Source organism: Festucalex cinctus, chromosome 12 (assembly GCF_051991245.1).
Source record: "Festucalex cinctus isolate MCC-2025b chromosome 12, RoL_Fcin_1.0, whole genome shotgun sequence".
Taxonomy (NCBI): domain Eukaryota; kingdom Metazoa; phylum Chordata; class Actinopteri; order Syngnathiformes; family Syngnathidae; genus Festucalex; species Festucalex cinctus.
Genome location: NC_135422.1, coordinates 3,815,535 through 3,834,432, shown reverse-complemented (window position 1 = coordinate 3,834,432; position 18,898 = coordinate 3,815,535). Strand labels below are relative to the sequence as shown.

The following is an 18,898-nucleotide window of genomic DNA, read 5'->3' as shown; positions in this document are numbered from 1 at the left end:
GTCGTCGTCGTCATGTTCACAATATTTAAAAGGACGACATCTGTTTAAAAAAAAAAAAGTCAAGTTGATTTCCATTTGTGAAGATCTAGCACCCTCTAGTGGCTATTTTATTATTGCAATTTAATTTTCTTTAGGGATGTTTTGGTCTTCTATGTTTAAAATCTACGCTAATTGTCATCTAGAAAAAAAGCTAAATTACTTAAAATTTTAAATATTTTTGTGAAAACTGATGAAACTTAGCTCTCTTATAATGCTAATTGCTGCAAAACGGAAACAGATAGAAACATACTTTTTTCCTGATGAAAGAAGAGACTTTAATCTTTCTTTTGATGGGTTCCATGCTTTTATAGCAATAGAACACAATATTCTGTGGGCCTTGCAAAATCAGTCAAAATCTAGTAAAACAGCCGGGAGCGAACGGGATTGCGAAACGTGAAAATGGCGGCGAGTGAATGAGTTAAGCATCAACATTTTAACTCTGCAATTAATGGCGGGGACATAATTTGTTTCGTTTTTGCTTAACAGCAGTTAACTCCTGTAAAGTATATTCATTTATCATTTATATGATAAGAGCTATTCATGGAGCCAGTTGACTTCGGCACCTCAATCTTCGCTTACTCCTACACTTCAATTAATGGGAAAATATTGTTTTGAAATCAACCCAAATTGTAATCAGGCGAGCAGCATGTGGCGCGATGGAAGGTTGACTTTATTTCCCTCTTTGTCGATCCTTCAGAGAAATTCATCTCTGCTGTGTTTTGATCTGTCCTCCTCTTCCTCCATCGGCCTCTCATTAGCAGCCATGTTCCCATCCTGATGCGCATATGTGGGCTGTTAGCTTCAGCTCACTTCTCATGTAGGTCATTACTGCCAAAGTGTTCCTTCTCTCATACAAAAACCTCTGCAGAGCCACGTTAGGAGTTGTGACTTCCGGTTTGTCCTGATTGCCTTTTAAGTTAACTTTCGCCTAACATCCCGTCATGTCAATCTTGCAGCCAACTCAGGCGGCTCCCTCCAAGGTCCACAGACGCCGCAATCTTCCGGCAGCAGTTCCACTGCAGAAGGCGCAGGGGACCTCTTGCCCCCCACCCGAGCGACCACCCCATTGGGACAGGGCACGCCTGTGCCTCCGAACAGGTACCTTCAATCATTGATGCACATAACGGCAATATTATTTGCAGCTCGACAGACTTCCTTTTTCACTGCACGCAGCAGCACTCATCATTCACGACATTTCACACTTAATGTAACCACTTTCCCTGTAAAGTATCATTTGACACTTTCAAATTGATGCGTATCTCGAGAAAGGAAGGGGGAGTTGATTTACAGACCTGAAAGGTCACACGAGACGGATGTGTAGTACGCTTGATCAGTTATGATTTGAAGCCAGGATTGCACTTTGCTGCATTTCAGGATATTAGTCTTGCAAAAGTGTTCCTTGATTTTTCAAGTAGCTCGAGGTCGTCTGCCAACAATAAAATAGATGCTTGCATGCTTTTGACGCCAATAATACGCACGGTTCACTGTGATTTGCATCATCCTCAATACACACAGCTAATAAAATAAAAATAAAATAAAAGTAGAGCCCATTGTGTATTCTGTTAATTCAACACAGAAACATTATGTGATTATTTTGTACACATTTCATGCACAGTTCCTGATTCCACTTCACTACTCTGTTTTTTTGTCCCTCCATTCCTCATCCCCTCCCCCTCTCCAGGAGCAGCGTGAGCGTGCAGGATCCCTTCTCAGAAGTCAGTGACCCGGCCTTCCAGAAGCGTGCTGCCTCTCTGCCACCCGCCGCGTCATACCAGCAAGGCCTCAGCATGCCCGATATGATGATGAGGATGCAATACGACACCAAGGATCCCTTCGCTGGCATGAGGAAGAGTGAGTGAGGCCGACACCAAACACGGGCTGGTGGAGAACACAATGGAAATCAACTGTTTACTTTTATATGTCTCTTTTTTTATTTATTTTTATTTATTTTTTTTTATTTTTTTTTGGTTCTAATCAACATCACAATTCAAAACATTGTGGTTGAAAATGGATAACGGGCTTGTATTGATGCGACTGGGATTGCCTCAAGACAAGAATGTGTACTTCACTAATGACATCATCATCTTCGATGTTCTTGTAGCTGAGTATTTTTATTATCTTAACGTGTTCATCATGAATAGATGGACTTGATAGACATCCCTAATATCACAGAATCAGATTAACTCATTTGCTCCCAATAACGTGTAAATACGTTTTATTTTTATTTTTTATTTTTTAATGTTTTAAGTGTCCCAAAGACGTATTTATACGTTTGTTTTTTTTGTTTTTTTTTAGTTTATTTTATGCTAGAGCAGGGGTGTCAAACTCATATTAGCTCAGGGGCCACATGGAGAAAAATATATTCGCAAGTGGGCCGGATCGGTAAAATTGTACATAATTTTTAAAACATTGCCGTCAATTACATGCAGAGTTTTGCTATTTGTGGGCCAGCCCTAAATTGTGGGGCGCATCTGTACAAATATTGTCCCAAAATCTTTTTTGCATAAACCTGTATATTGTTCACTGATTGTGTGCCGGGTGCCGTTAATGAAGTTATAAGGACGTTAATCCTTATCTAATGTGTAGTTGAATGTGTGTCTTATTCAGCATGTTAGTGTTTGATTCATGTTTTTATTTTTTAAACAAACTAACTTTAAATTGTGCTTAAAATAACGACATTCAGAGCAATTCCATGTTTAAGTTGCATTGCTCAACTGAGACTTACTTGTGTAATTATGAATTTATAAGCTTTGATTGTGGCCGGCTGATTAATTGGGCCGACATTACTTATTTTTTTATTTTTTTTATTTTTTTTTTAACTTTACAAAACCATCTCGCGGGCCGGATTAAACCCCATTGCGGGCCTGATCCGGCCCCCGGGCCTTATGTTTGACACCCCTGTGCTAGAGCATACAGAAGGCTTTGATGCAGCCTAACAACTGCAAAGGACGGTTGCAGAAATGGTAGTTATTACACAAACGGCCAGCAGGTGGCAGCAGAGCAAAGGAGATCAACCAGGGCCATGTAGAAAAAAAAGCTCAATTACTTGCAATTTTAAATAGATTTGTGAAAACTGATGAAACTTAGCTCTCTTCTAATGCTAATTGCTGCAAAACGGAAACAGATAGAAACATACTTTTTTTTTTTCCTGATGAAAGATGAGACTTTAATCTTTTGATGGGTTCCGTGTTTTTATAGCAATTGAACACAATATTCTGTGGGCCTTGCAAAATCAGTCAAAATTCAGTAAAACAGCCGGGAGTGAACGGGATTGCTTCTGTGAAAATGGCGGCGAGTGAATGAGTGAATGAGTTATGAGGGTGTAGTTTTCCATTATGGAATAAAAGATCGTATGGAATAGTCCTTTTGAGGTACAAGAGGTCAAAGCTCTGGGAGTTCATGAGAAGAACAGCCTGAGGCCAAAAACAGTCCTAACCAATGAGCATGTTGAGAAACTGGTGAATATTTGAGGGAATGCTGCCACCTGCTGGCTTGCAGGTGCCACAACTAAAGTGTAAAATGCATTTTAGGCCTCAGTTGAGCATTACTGGTTAAACTTACATGTTAAAAATTATTTTTTTTTTTACAATCCTACATATGTGACATACTTGTATACATATATTTACTTTTTTTTTTTTTTTTTTGTTCCACTCAGTGGCAGGAGCAGATCCCTACATGCCCGGCCAGATGCCGCCTGGAGGCGCGCAGGACATTTACGGACGGCCCCCAGCAGCCCTTAGTATGACTCAACGCTCGCAGTATCCATACGGACCGGGCTATGACAGGAGGTGAGCCAAAACGAGATCTTGGGAGGACGGAAAGTGGAATCTTGAAATGTCGACCCTGGTTGACTTCCGAGAGGGAAAGACGGAACTGGCGTAAAAAGTTTAACCGTTGTTCACTCTGCAGAGCGGACCACTTGATGGGGATGGAGGGCGGCTTGGGTCCCCCTGGCAGTCAGAACAGCATGGCAGCTCACAGTGAGGGGAGCATGTATTCTTCCGGCAGATATCCCTCACAGCAGAGGTCAGAAGCTGCGTGTGATGTCATCGTTTGGTCACGTGTTGCATTTTCATTTGGAAAGCAGTAAGTTTGACATTCCCGCTTGTTTTATGTTGAAGACACGATGGCTACAGTCCGCAGTATCCTGGCATGCCGTATGGGATGCATCCTTCTGGGATGTACCAACAGCAACAGGTGAGATGTTGTATGTCGTCATTCGTTCATTATGGAACATCAATTCTTCTTCGATATCAAAGATGATTAAAAAGGAAAAACTCCACAAAAATTTAATTTCAAATTAAATTTGGCTGAGAGAGTAACTGGTTAATTTATTTATTTATTTATTTATTTATTTGTTTACATAAATGTTGCACAAACATTGACATAAGCATGGATGAGATGAAAATGTTTTCATCATTCTAATTCAATCATTGTAAATATACATTTAAAAAAAAAAAGTCTGAATTGTCATAAAGTGCAATAAGTCGGGTCTTTTTATAAATGTAAGAAAATAATTTTAAATTCATATGAACAGTAAATCTCAAGAAAACTAAGATCGGCCTTTAAAATTCAATTTTCTTGTTAATTTATGGGGTAAGAAATATTAAAATAATTGATTCATGGTTTTATGAATCAATTTATTGGATTTTTTTTAAAACCCAGCCCAAGTGTATATATAAAATGTTTAGTTGCAGCACTAATATGTATATATAAAAATATATACATGTATGTGGTCACAATTTTTGTTCGTTAAAAGTAAAACCGAGCATATTAATAATCACGAGTTGCGGATGTAACGATGAGGGCAATATCGTGATATTAAAACTGCCACAATATCGTCGTTATGTTCACGATATTAAAAGCAACACGTCTGTTTAAAAATTCAGGTTGATTTACATTTGTGCAGTTCTAGCACACTCTGGGGGCTAGTTTTTTAGTGCAATTTCATTTTCATTAGGGATGTTTTGGCCCTTCTATGTTTAATATGTCAATATGTGGAAGAACTCAACGTGTGCGTGCATTAGCAAGTAAGTGCTTCAATATTTAGTGTTATTAGAGATTGTAGGTTGTTTATATGCATTGTTGCAATGTACAAAAGCACAATTTTTTTTTTAGTATGAGGTCTTTTTTTTTTTTTATACAATATTGTGACCTTTTTAAGTATCGCCAACTTCCTCACAATATCGTGATCATTATCGTATCGTGATATTGTATCGTGATAATTGGATATCGTTACATCCCTAATATATATACACATACATTAGATAGACATATGAATAAATATATATGTCATCACAGTTTTTGTTGTGAAATTAACAAATGATGAAAGGTGATTGTTGAAACAATATCGCTAACCAACATCCACTTTTTTGCTTCAGCAGGGCTACAAACGACCCATGGACGGCATGTATGGTCCTCCCCCCAAGAGGCATGAGAGCGAGATGTACGCAATGCAGTACCCCAACCAGCAGGCGGACATGTACAACCACTATGGCGGCGGCGGCTATTCCGGCCCAGATCACAGACCCATCCAAGGACAGTTCCCGTATCCGTACCCCCGCGAACGCATCGGCTCTTCAATGGCACCAAACCAGCACGGAATGATGGGAGGGGGTCCCGTTCCCAACCACACCGGCGCTGATGGTCCCAACATGTGGCCGTCCAGGACAGACCTCGGTTACCCCGGTTATCCCAATCGACAAGGACACCCTCCTCAAATGGCGCCTTACGGCTCAATTGGCAGAGAAGACGTGGACGGGCGACCGGGTCCCGATCAATGGCACCGGCAGTCCCCTTATATGTCGTCGTCATTGGGCGGTATGCCTCCCTTTTCCTCGCGCCACCCCCCGTCCTCCTACTCCAATTCGCAGTCCATGGCGAACCACCTGCCGCGGGCCCCCAGTCCAGGCGCTTTCCAGCGCTCCTTGGACAACCGCGTGTCACCCAGCAAAGCAGCGTTCCTGTCAGCCATGAAGATGTCAAAGCCCGGGATGGCCGTGATGGGCTCTCAGGGATGCGGACATCTGAGTCAGTTCCCTCACAGCCTGAGGAGGGAACTCAACTACCCACCGGGTTCAGTGGAGGGCACCTTGCCAGTTCTCAGGCCTCGACGCAAGCTTACCTCCAAGGACACAGGTGAGTCACAACTTGAGTCTCTTGGTTCTATTGCCTGTCCAGTGTTTTCACTACATTGATTCATGTGTTCAGATATTTTTATTTATTTATTTATTAACTCATTCACTCCCAGCCATTATCATTATTACCGAAACAACCCCCTTCACTGTTTTACTGGATTTTGATTGATTTTGCAAGGCCCACAGAATATTGTGTTCTATTGCTATAAAAACATGGAAGCTACCGGAAGTAAGATTAGTCTCTTCTTTCATCATGGAAAGAAAAAAAAGTTTGTTTCTATCTGTTTCTGTTTTGCAGCAATTAGCATTACAATATAAGTTTCATCATTATTCACAAATCTGTTTTGAATTGTGGGAAAATCCGCTTGTTTTGTATGGAGGACCACAATTCAAAATAAACAAATGACTAAATAAATGATTAAAAGTGAAAATAAAAAATGGATATAAAAAAATATAATTTGAAACTTATAAAAAAATATATATATAAATGTAAATAAAAAGAGCATATATGTGTATATATATATATATATATATATATATATATATATATATATATATATATATATATATATATATATATATATACGACGAACTAAATAAATGCATTTGTATTTAATTTTTCAATTATAATTTTTTAATATCCGTTTTTATTTTCACATTTAGTCATTTATTTATTTATTTGGTCATTTATTTAAGGAGCTTGCAAGGCTCAAGTTCAGAGATGAGGGAACACTAATGTACAAAATTGTAAATGTTCAACGAATCGATGATCCCGTCCATCCCAGATTTGAACTCAACGCCGCGTAACGGTGACCTTTGCAACCCGACGACTGTTCAATGACAACATTTCTCCCACGCTTCCCATCGCAGGAACGCCCGAGGCGTGGCGTGTGATGATGTCGCTCAAGTCGGGCCTGCTAGCGGAGAGCACGTGGGCGCTTGACACCATCAACATTCTGCTTTATGACGACAGCACTGTTGCCTCATTTAACCTCTCCCAGGTAAGGCAGTCTCCTGGCAACCCACCGTAGCATTAGAGTCGATTCATCGACAAGTAATCGATGAAATTAATCGGCAGCTACTTTAATAATTGAGTATTCTTTTGGAGCAATTTTTTAAATTGAAAATTGTCTAAATGATTTTCTCAACTGCAATTAATCATTGATTTCTGTCATCTTTCATAGAAAAAAAATTTTGTCTTCTGTGTTCAGTCGAAATAAGACAAGCAAAGACTTGAACCAGCAACATCATCAGTTTCATCAAAAAATTTATTTTTTTTTTTTTTTTTATGAACTGATGAAAAATGTTTTCGTAAAACACTTTTTTTAGCTTAGTTTATTTGGTCATAACAATCAGATATTCACAATTAGATATTCACATACTGCATCTACACATAAATCCAACAATATACTGCATATGCACATTCATATATCTACAAAATGTAAAATAAAAACGTGTTTGTTATTTATTTATATGTATGTCCCCAAACATCCACACAATAACTCAAACAAGTGTACATAATTTTGGTTAAAGATATATTTTACTTCATGTAATGTTCCTATCGGTTTGGATAATTTGGTTTGAATATATTTCAAATGCGACTTCCAGCACAGTTTATGATCAACAACACCGGAAAAATGTTCATACACTCTTTTTAACTCAGTATTGTTGATCATAATTTGTACTGGATTATTGGTCTGACGATATCCAAGTAATATCATTTTTGTTTGATTAATTTATTAATGTCAAAGTATTTAATTCCACTTGCACTGTGTTCAGAAGCTGTGTTACATTTTTCCCAGTGCAAAGTGGTGTCATCTGCAAAAAAATACATATTTAAATGATTCTGATGCCATACATAAAATAAATAATACAGGACCAAGGATTGATCCCTGGGGAACTCCACATATTACTTTCATTAATTCAGGTTTTACTTCATGCACATGCTGTTTTAGTACAAAATAAAAGTAGGTCCGATTATTTGATTAATCAGTGGATTAATCGATAGAATAATCGATTCTAAAAATAATCAGAAAACAAAAACAAAAAATGTTGACACAGATTTCTGCTCACGGTTATTAACATTTACATGTTGTGTCGGTGCAGTTGCCAGGCTTCCTGGAGCTGATTGTCGAGTACTTCCGCCGTTGCCTGATCGAGATCTTCGGCATCCTGCAAAATTTTGAAGTCGGGACGGTGACAAAGGAAAACTTTTTGGACCTCAGCTCCAACCGGAAGGAAGAACCAATCTTGGACCATGAAACGGAAAGTGCGGCGCAATCTACACCTGAGTCGGTCCCGAGTCTGGCGGTGCCAGAGGACCAACCAGAAAATGCTCTGAAAGACTTTCTTGCTGTTCCCGGAGAGACTCTCAAACCTGATCAGAGGTCAACAAACGACGACGACGACGCAGAGAGTAAAAGCGAGCGTGACGCTGAGCTGTCTGTCGCCGAGCCAAAACCCAAACAAGCCAGCAAGTACGACAAGTTCCCCATCGCCATCGACGACGACCTCGGCGAACGCGCCACCGACGACTTCGTCGACGAGTTCGCCAGCGGGCTGCTCCACTGGCAAGCCGGCGGCGGCGACACCACGGCTCACATCCAGACAACCTTGGAACCCCGCCTCCATCCGCCTCCGGGGGCGGAGCCCGAGAACGGCAACGAGGCGGACGGCGGGGCGGAGCGAGCGAGGATCACGGCGACCATCGACGACGTTCTGTGCGCGCGGGTCGACTCGCTCTCGGACGCCCACCCCGCTCGCTCGCTGCCGTCCTACCCGTTCCGGGTGCACCCGGACGGCGAGCGGGACCGCATCACCTTGCTGGAGGACGAACCCCGCTGCCTGGACGAGGCGCCGCTGTCCGCCAGCTCGGCCTGGCACGACTCGCTGACCAAACGCTGCCTGTGCGTGTCCAACATCGTCCGCGGCTTGTCCTTCATCCCCGGGAACGACTCGGATATGTCCAGACACCCCGCTCTGGTGCTTCTCCTTGGCAGGCTCCTCCTACTCCACCACCAACACCCGGAGAGGACCAGGTCGCCCCCTAGCTACGAACGAGACGAAAAGCGGGGCAAAGGGTTGTCGAGCGGTCAGTTCGAGTGGTGGTGGGAGTGTCTGGGTCAGCTGCGCGAGGACGCGATGGTCACGCTGGCGAATATCGCCGGTCAACTGGATCTCTCCGCTTACGCCGACACCATCTGCCTCCCCGTCCTGGACGGCCTCCTGCACTGGATGGTGTGCCCCTCGGCAGAAGCCCGGGACCCCTTCCCTTCGGCGGCGGGCTGCTCCCAGCTGACTCCGCAGAGGCTGGTCCTGGAGTGCCTTTGCAAGCTGAGCATCCAGGAAGGCAACGTGGACCTCCTCCTCGCCACGCCGCCTTTCAGTCGCCAGGAGAAACTTTTCACGGTGCTGGTCCGCTACGTGGGGCAGAGGAAGGCCCAGGTGTACAGGGAGATGGCGGTGGCCATCACCTCCCACCTGGCGCAAGGGGACCCGACGGCGGCCCGCGTCATCGCCATGCAGAAAGGCGGCGTGGGCAATTTGGTGGCCTTTTTAGAGGACGGCGTCAGCGTGGCGCAGTACCAGCACAGCCCTCACGGCTTCATGGGGCACGCCCACGCCGATCCGCCCAGCGTGAGCATGTTGTGCCGAGCGGCCAAAGGCCTGTTGGCCATGGCCAAAGTGGAGGAGAACAAAACGGAGTTTGTGCTGTACGAAAGCAGGTTGTTAGACATTTCCATTTCTTCCGTGCTGAACGCTGGAGTGGTTGCCATCATTTGCCAGGTTCTCTTTCACTTGGGGAAGTTATGACAGGAGGACTCGATCGGCAGACATTAAGCTGGACTTCGCTTGTTTTGCTCTTTTTAGTCATCAAAGGGGTTCATTTGAATACAAATATTTAACACCTGCCGGTGTTGATGTTATGTTTGACATTTGTTTCCTTTTTTTTTTTTTTTTTTTTCTTTTCACCCGAAGGTACCAACAGATTTTGGTGCTGACTTAATAACGTCGAGGAGTTTGTTTTCGGTTTTATAAAAGCTCATCTACTTTTTGTTATTGGAGAGTATTTATTACAAAAAACAAAAAACAAATGTGACACTGTACAGGAGTTTGAACATTTTTGTCAGCACTTGTGGAAAAAATTAGCACACTGACTGTTTGAGTTGAAATGTTTATGTCTCGGTCGCTGGAAGAGAAACTTGTGCAATAGGACGAGAAGAATGAACCGGATGATGAAAACACACCTGCAGTGTGTATGTTAGGCCACAAGGAGGCAGCTCGCACCAGCCAATCAACTTGAGAGAAGCGCAGCTGTGGAAAAAAAAAGAAAAAAAAGAAAGAAAGAAACGTCTAATTTATGAACGAACCATTGCCTCAACGACAGTGCTTGTTTCATCTTTGTCTGTATTATTTCATCGCTGTATACAAACTGTACAATGGAGGCACATGGTTCCGTTATCTCAATCAAGCATAGCAAAACCTGGGACGATCAACAAATGCTTTTATTGTTGTATAACATTTGTTATTGTTATGAGTATTTTGTTATTGGGGTCTGATATTTGAACATGGTAACCAATGTTTCAATGTAAAAACAAAATAATAATAATAAAAGCCTGTATGCATTGTATTATAGCTGAGAAAACAATCGCTTTGGTAATCAAACATGAAAGTGCCAGGTGAGAGGATATTATAATGAGGTCACGGAAGAAAACGGAACACGTTAATTTTTTTTGTTCATGTCCTCCATTCACATTAGCGGGCATATTTTTGAATGCCCTGTAAAAGAAATGTGTTGGAAAACCTACAAGATGTTCAAAATGCTTATTGTAAAATTTGCCTTTTTTCGTATGACTACGGTACGTCTCTTTTATCTGGTATATACATTTATACTCTGTGCTGCACATGTCACAAATAAATGTACTATGAACATCACAAAGCATTGCAGATACTGTATTATGTTCGGAGAATGTACCTGAGCACACATTTCTGCCTACTTTTTACTTCTGCTTCTTACAAGAATGTCCCCTTTTTCATGGAATTCATCTTCCCTGCCCTTTGTCTAGTCCAACATGGTTTTAAGAACAGCATTCCTCAGGATGACAACACCCCTTAAATGCGTCACAGACTGGGCCTTGACGAAGGAGAGGCCGAGTTGCAGAACAGGTATTATCGCGACATATAATAATCATTAAAAGCAAGCTGGCTACATAAAACTAATTATAACATTCCTTTAACTGCATGTCAGGGAGAGAGGTATAAGTCTGTGTTTTGAAACCAAGTTGGGTTCTGGGTTCCACTTTTTAGCCAACTTAATTCCAATTCAACACAAAACATGTCAACATTCATTTCCAAGCAGTTTTTTTTTTTTTTTTTTTCCCCCCAGAGCTTACTAAACTGAATGTGCCTTTAGTAACAGGGCAAAGAAGAGCCTAATGTTGTCCAGAAAATTGAATTTCAAATATCTACTGCCACCTACGGCCGCAAAATGAAGTGGCATTTTCTCCTTCACACACACACACGACGTGCGCACATGACGTCACATCCGCCGACAGAGGGCGGGTCATTCAAACTTGCAGGAGTACCCATTGTGAACAGCTAAGGTGTTAATCTACTACCGGGTAATGTTTTAGCCATAGATGGTCAAATAAAATGGATATCACAAAGATATTTTTGGCCAAATCGTTACAAAGTGCAGCTTTAAGTATTTTTTATTTTTTTTTGCCTCAATCTGCTTAAACAACCCCAATCAACCCTAAAATTTTCTTCATAATATTATGTTTTATGCAGCACCACTAGTTTAGAGACTGTATTTATGAAGCATCAAAATCGGGGAGTTGACTCAATTTTTAACATTACATAATTATATTACATTTGCAGCATCTATGGGTGCAATTATTGACATTTCTTTCAGATTTTTTTGTGTTTTCTTTCTTTCTTTCTTAACAGTGCAAGTAAATTGTAATTAGACTGCATTTTTGTTATGTTATTATGTTTTAGCCATTAACAGGATTTATTTATTTTTTTAAATACTTTTTATGGTTATAGTTCATGTTTTGTCGTTGTTTTTATATCAGAAAAGCTTGTTATTTTAACAAGCAATGTTCACTTTCTCCATCCATTGCTTGGCATTGCTTGAAAACACAGACCCGCTCGTTTTAGTGTTCCCCTGTCACTTAAAGTGGGTCACACTTCTTACTTATGGTGATGCCGGATGTGTTTGAGGTAGGCAGACGCCACGGAGGAGAAAGCCTCCTACACTTCTTTGCCTCTGAGAAGCTGAGTCATCACACTCTTGACAGTGCGGATGTGACGGCTGAGAGGATGCTGCGCTCGCTTGGTTACCTGTACGGAAACTGTCTTGCTGCCTCTCACCACCAGTGTAGGACGGTAGGTGTGAGTAATTGGATAAGGATGATGAGGTGAGATTCACAAGTCAAGTTGCACCCACTGACCAACGTAATCTGCTCTTTCATTGTGACCAATGCTAGGCAAGAACGCTTGGGCGCCATTAAGCCTCGGGTTGTTTTGGAATTTACTTTCTCAATTGCTCTATCACAGGGGTGTCCAAACTTTTTCATTTGAGGGCCACATACAGAAAATCAGAAGGACGCAAGGGCCACATAATGTTATGAAGACAAATTGTGTTTAGTCCTAAAAATTGCATTTTTTTTTTTTTCATATTTAGACATTTGTAACATGGCAGCAGGGTTATTATAGTTTTGTTGGAATTTTTCATTTTAGTTTTTATTTCGTTTTTTAAAATTTAGTCAGTTTTAATTCGTTTTCAGGGTTTGTGTGAGTTTTTTTTAATTAGTTTTAGTTCTTTAATAAATGCTTAGTTTTAATTTAGTTAGTTTCAGTATTAGTTTTAGTTTTTTTTTTATTAATGTGTATTACTTGTGCGCAATATTTAAAAAACATCATGGGCGCGACGTCATTATTGCGGTTTGTAACAAAATTAATCTACAAAAAATCACATTTAAAATCATCCCAAAGGCTCATACATTAAATTAATTACCAAAGACTAAAACGAAGGACATTTATTTTTGCTATAATTAGTTTTTTTAGTTAGTTTTGTAAACATAAAATGTAGTTTCAGTTATTTCGTTAACGAAATAGTTTTTTTAATTTTAGTTTTTTCGTTAGTTTTAGTTAACAAAATTAACCTTTAATAGCAATGGTGTTTTTCGACGCCCTCCCTTCTTACTTTGACCATCTCCAAACATTTTTGTTTTTATTTTATTTGAACTGAGTCAAATGCCAATTTTAGCATACGTCGCGGGCCGCTAAAAAAAATGGACGGCGGGCCGCAAATGGCCCCCGGGCCATAGTTTGGACACCACTGCTCTATCATGTCCAACTGTTTCCTGCCAAACAAACAGTGGCGCTCATTTAGATACACAGCTTTAAAAGTGATACATGACCTTCACAATGGTCATACGATGTGCGTGTATGTGTGTGACTGAGAGTGTGAAATGGCAGCCAGATGAGGCTGGTGATGCAATCAATCACACAAAAGGGGGCGGAACAGGAAATTGCAACAACACAACCACTGCAGCAGTTGGCATCGATGTTAGGACTATGTGGTAACTGCCTGACTCATTTGTCAGTACTGTTTTCATTCGACGTAATTAAGATAACTCGCCAGAGCTTTTGCCGAACAAAATGTTTTGTTTCAACAATTTTCAAACAATTTGAACACCGTTGACAGCAGTGACAAAGAAATAGGCTTGGCCATGTCATGTCATGTTACATGTCTTGTCATGTGCTCAGTGATGCAAAGGATCATGGTCTATGTAGTTCACAATGTTGTGTTCAGCTGAAGCAGGATAAAAAGTCATGCCTTTCAATGGAAATGTTTAATAATATTTGCTGCTATGACTGATTTATAGGATTGAAAACCTCCGCAGTGGCCAAAACATTCCTAATTAAAATTAAACTGCACTGTTAGGTGCCGGAGAGCTACTCGCAGGTTGGTTGGAAATACAGCAGAGCGGGGTAAGAAGCCCCCCTTGGGTAAGACCCCATATCCATAAATCCCTTCCCGACAACCAGATGAAGCCAATTTTAATCAAATTTCGTTCTCTGGGCCCAAAGTGGCCTTGATAAGCGTTCTTTAGCATTGCAATAATTTTATTGATCGACAGAAATCCAAAGAACTGATTGAGGTAGGTTGATTTTTACACTATAAAACAGGTGTCTGGTTTTTTGTTTTTTTGTTTTCAAATGCTGCCGTGAAGTTGGTGATGAGAGCAGCCAATTTAAAACAAAAAGAGGAAATGGAATGTTGTTTGTTGTTGAGAAAAGTCTGCACTAACCTTGCCTGCAATAACCTGAATAATCGAAGGATATATATATACAAACTATATTTGTATTTATGTGCTCTCGAACTATTTGGAAATAAAAAAGATATAACATAAAAAATAAAAAATAAAAAAAATAATTTGATTATAAATAAAGATTTGTCTACATACAGATCAACATAAAGTGTCATCTTTTGGGATCATAGTAAAGCTCTGTTCTCAAAAGAAACAATGAACTGATTTTAAATAAAGTTTTCAAGTCACATGATTCTCGTGGCATAATGACAAGTTAAGGGAAATGCTGGGTTTTTAGGACACTGAAATTCAATTGCCTACTGGATATAAAATTCATTTTCTGAACATATATTTATAGAAATATTTACATATTATTTTAAAATATTTTTTAAAATCTCATGTACCCTCTGGAGTACCTTCACGTACTCCCAGGGGCACTCGTACCCCCATTTGAGAATCACTGGTCGAGACGAATTTGAAGGCTTGGGACACTTTGAATTGTTCAAAGCAAAATGTATAAACATGAGTGATGCACTTATTTATTCGTTAATGTAGAAAAAGACAAAGTAAAACATGAATGTAGGCCACATGGGTACCCTTTGGGAAGCGGGGCGCCCCCTCAGTGGCGACGTCGTCTTCCAAGGGGGAGGAGCAGGCTGGGGAGGCTCCGCTCCTCTGCTCCGCTCCCATGGTGATGGTGCTAGCGAGGGTGGCACTTCAGCCCGCGTACCGGGAACGGAACGGCTGGTCAACCGCATCGCCTCAACTCTCATTCGGGGAACTTTTCTATTCAACACGCGATGGAATGGTGAACATTTGCGGTGACTCATCGAGGCTCGTTTTGGGGGAACGCTGGCGCTTTGTGGACCCGCCGGCGGCGGCGGCGGCGGCGGCTAGTCGGGATGCTGGAGCTCGCCTGAGAGCACCCCAGCCGTGTATGTCGTCTTTTTCTTCGGATTTTCCTTCGAGGCTTTTCGACGACAAACTCCACATTCAAGCATTTCAACTTCTAAAATGGTGTGTTTCGCCTTGTCCTCCGCTCGTTTCAAACCTGGATGATAAGAAAGGGAGGAGCGGCGACGACGTGACAACACCCCGACACGACGACCAGCGTTACTTTCCCTCGGTAAGGCAGCGAGCTCAGCCAGTGTAGCCTCGCTCAGCAGAGAGCACAAACACATCCCGGGAAGACAGACACGGTGCTGCCTATAGCACATTGTTGACAGCCCACACACGAACGAACCTCTTTTTAGTTTAGTTTGTGTGTAAAAGGAGTTTCACGGTTGAATAAAAAAAAAATCAAGAGGCGCAATTATATTTCCGTATATCCGTAAACTAGCCGCCAATTTTACTAGTTTAAAAAAAAAATACAAACCTACATTCATTTGTCAAATTTCTAGTCGTGTACTGTTAGCTTTAGCTGCACTTCAGATGCTAGGTGAGGCTAGCCAGGTTGCTTGCTAACAAATGTCTACTACAGTGTTGCCAAAAGGGAGCGAACGTTTCATTATTTATTTGGTTTTACACGTGCTCTATTATTTAAGATCAGTGTCGTTCGAGTTGAGCCACACAATCTTCACTTTTTTTTCTTCTTCTTCTTTTTTTTTAAATATCCCAAGTGTGTGTGTTCGCTGAACTAACTTCCACTTGCTTGTCTTCACAGTGGCTCATCTAGCCCAGGGATTCACTCCATCAAAGCATTTAAAAGAGCGATTGATGCATCTTGGAGTGTCCGAGTCAATGAGAGAGTGCGAGTACAGCCAAATAAGCACTCGCAGCTCCACTCCAATGGAGACCCCTTTCAAGAAGAAGATCCCCAAAAAGAGGAAGTGGGAATCCTTCCCTGGTCGGAATAAATTTTACTGCGATGGGAGGATAATGATGGCCAAGCAGACTGGGGTTTTCTACCTCACCCTCGTCCTTATTCTTGTCACTTGTGGACTTTTCTTCACCTTTGAGTGAGTATTGTTTTGAGAAACTTTGTGATTCAATCTGCTATTAACTTGTGCACTTCGACCTGGAGGATTAGCGATTTCATGGGTTCACCAAAGTTTACATGATAGAAGCAGGTCAGTTCAAGTTGCGTGTGTTTCCAATGATCCCTCTGGACTGAGTGGGATGTGAGCCGAAAGAGACCGGGTATTAACCCGAAGCTTCACTCTTTTTTTTTTTTTTCCCTTGTAAACAGAGTTTTAGTTGAGTGTTCAGCTGCAGGTTTTAGATTCTCATTCATACATGCCTCTGCATGATGCATACATACATGGATAATAACATTTGTTTTTAAGGAATATACTGAAACCTGAACAGAATGTCAGTACCCACCCAAAAAGGCTCCATTTTCCATCAACTTTGGCGTCATTGTACGGATGTCCACAGTTACAATTTATTTGACAAGTTTCTGCTAAAAAATATCCGCAAAAAGGCTAAAACGGGCCACAATTCCGAGGCGTCCTCCAAGTGGGTTACTTAAAATTACAGTGATGTTTCAAACTTTGCCAACAACAACAACAACTTTAAATAGTGCACAATAAACATTTGTTAGATAAAGTAGCTTCAGATGTTCAGCGAGTTCTTTGCCATGAGGTGTGCCACGTTGAACTTACAATTAAATACAGTATCTGCAGAAAATGTGAGAGATGTACTCCCTTTTGTAAGATACTGTAAATAGACACTGACCTGAGAACCGCCAACACATGGGTTTACCACAGTGCATTGTTTTTCTCACCTTCTGACTAATCACTGTCATCACAGAAACCCGATCAGCACTACATAGATAACAATCCTGCTCTATCATGGATCTAGTTACTCAGTCAGGCTGCTTTGCCTGTCAGGGTAAAGTGCTTTCATATATACATATAGAGCGCCTAATAGGAAAACTGCTGTGTGCGCAGTGCATAATGGCTGCTGTTCACTATCTTCATGCTACATTTGCTCTTTGTTCCATTATGTCATAGGACCTTAAGACCAAATTTTAAGACAAACGTTGTCCGTGCTTGAGTGTGAATTAACAATTTTCTATGACTTTAAATGATGTGTACTGTATTTTATCATGTCCAGACTGTTCATTAGTCAATTATGATAATAAATAAATAAACCAAACAATTGTGACGGTAATAACTTGAAACTGATAAGTTTTATTTATTTATTTATTTATTTATCGGGTGTAATTAAATAAAGATAATCTGACATTGGTTTTGAATTGTGGTCCAACAGAATTATTTTAGAAAACAAACCAATGAGAAAGGCCTGGACAAAAATGGTAGTATTCTTCAGATTTTATTAATCACCGTACATTTCTGCAACTGTAAATGAACCTTCACCAGCAGGACCAACAGGTATTTTCGGCCGCCTGCTCCCTATAGGCAAACTGCTGCAGTCGTCAAAGGGTTTAAAGAGTGCCTTCGCCAGACGTCTTGTTTCAGCTCATGTTCAATGGGATTAACATTTGGGCTCATGAAAGGCCACTTCAGAACACTTCACTGCTTTGCTCTAAAGCATTTGAGTTTTTTTTTTTTTATCCTGTTGTAAAACCTGAGACTAAGAACGAGGTTTTTTGACACTAGGTAGCACATTTCAATCTAGAATGCGTTGATAATCTCGAGATTTCATTCTACCCTAGTACCGCCTGCATAGATTCAAAACACCCTGTGTCAGATAGAGCAAAGCAGCCTCTGAACATAACTACGCCTTGTCCATATTTCACAGTAGGGATAGTGTTCTTTTCTTGGTAAGTTGGTACGCTTCAATTTTACGTCTGCCCATCCAGTTGATGTGCCTTGTCAAAAAGCTCAATTTTTTTCCATTCTGTCCAAAGGACATTTTCCCAGAAGCTTTGTTACTTGTCAATATGCACTGTGGCAAATTTCAGTCTGGCGTTCTTAAGGTTTGCTTTCAACAGTAGTGTCCGCCGCCTTAGTTATTTCCCATGAAGTCCACTTTGGCGGAAAAAGCCACAGATTTGTGCCATCTGACACTGATGTGTCTTGACCTTGGAGCTACCTTATTTCTCTGGAGGTTGTTTAGGGTTCTTTGGTTAGCTTTCCTAATCCTATAAGCCGTCTCTTCAATTTGTCATCCATTTTCCTCTTGTGGCAGCGTCCAGGGAGGTTTGACTAAAGTCCCACAGACCTGAAGCGTCTGAGTGATCTATGCAGCTGTAGTCACAAGAACATCAACTTGGACAAAGTTTTTTTTTTTCTCTTTGACCCTGCACACTTGTGTCTCTATTTTTCTTTCCGGTCTCCTGAGACAACTCTGTCCTTCACTTTCTGTGGTTCACTGTGGTGCACACACTTAGCCAAATAGAAACCATCCAGATCAATTGACTCAAGGCTCCTGATGTGGTTTTTTTTGTTTTTTTGTTTTGTTTTGTTTTTTTCCCCCTAGATTTCGTAGTGATTG

General features: G+C 41.1%; 2 protein-coding genes across 8 annotated transcripts in view; both read left to right on the top strand.

Annotated features, from left to right (window-relative positions):
- Window positions 1–11,118, top strand: part of arid1b (AT-rich interactive domain 1B) — a 199,961-nt gene extending 188,843 nt beyond the window's left edge. For 2 of the 3 annotated variants that reach the window (XM_077540057.1, XM_077540055.1), the window contains exons 15-22: window positions 996–1,137; window positions 1,721–1,890; window positions 3,695–3,827; window positions 3,949–4,065; window positions 4,161–4,236; window positions 5,421–6,177; window positions 7,047–7,177; window positions 8,283–11,118. In XM_077540057.1, the coding sequence (XP_077396183.1) occupies window positions 996–1,137; window positions 1,721–1,890; window positions 3,695–3,827; window positions 3,949–4,065; window positions 4,161–4,236; window positions 5,421–6,177; window positions 7,047–7,177; window positions 8,283–9,989 (3,233 nt within the window). In that variant the 3' untranslated portion in view covers window positions 9,990–11,118. The remainder of the gene's footprint in view (window positions 1–995; window positions 1,138–1,720; window positions 1,891–3,694; window positions 3,828–3,948; window positions 4,066–4,160; window positions 4,237–5,420; window positions 6,178–7,046; window positions 7,178–8,282) is intronic. The other variant, XM_077540056.1, reaches the window with a different exon arrangement.
- A 3,859-nt stretch (window positions 11,119–14,977) lies between these two features.
- zdhhc14 (zDHHC palmitoyltransferase 14) overlaps window positions 14,978–18,898 on the top strand; it is a 31,428-nt gene continuing 27,507 nt past the window's right edge. For 2 of the 5 annotated variants that reach the window (XM_077539790.1, XM_077539789.1), the window contains exons 1-2: window positions 14,980–15,623; window positions 16,161–16,455. In XM_077539790.1, the coding sequence (XP_077395916.1) occupies window positions 16,214–16,455 (242 nt within the window). In that variant the 5' untranslated portion in view covers window positions 14,980–15,623; window positions 16,161–16,213. The other 3 variants (XM_077539792.1, XM_077539794.1, XM_077539791.1) reach the window with 3 other exon arrangements.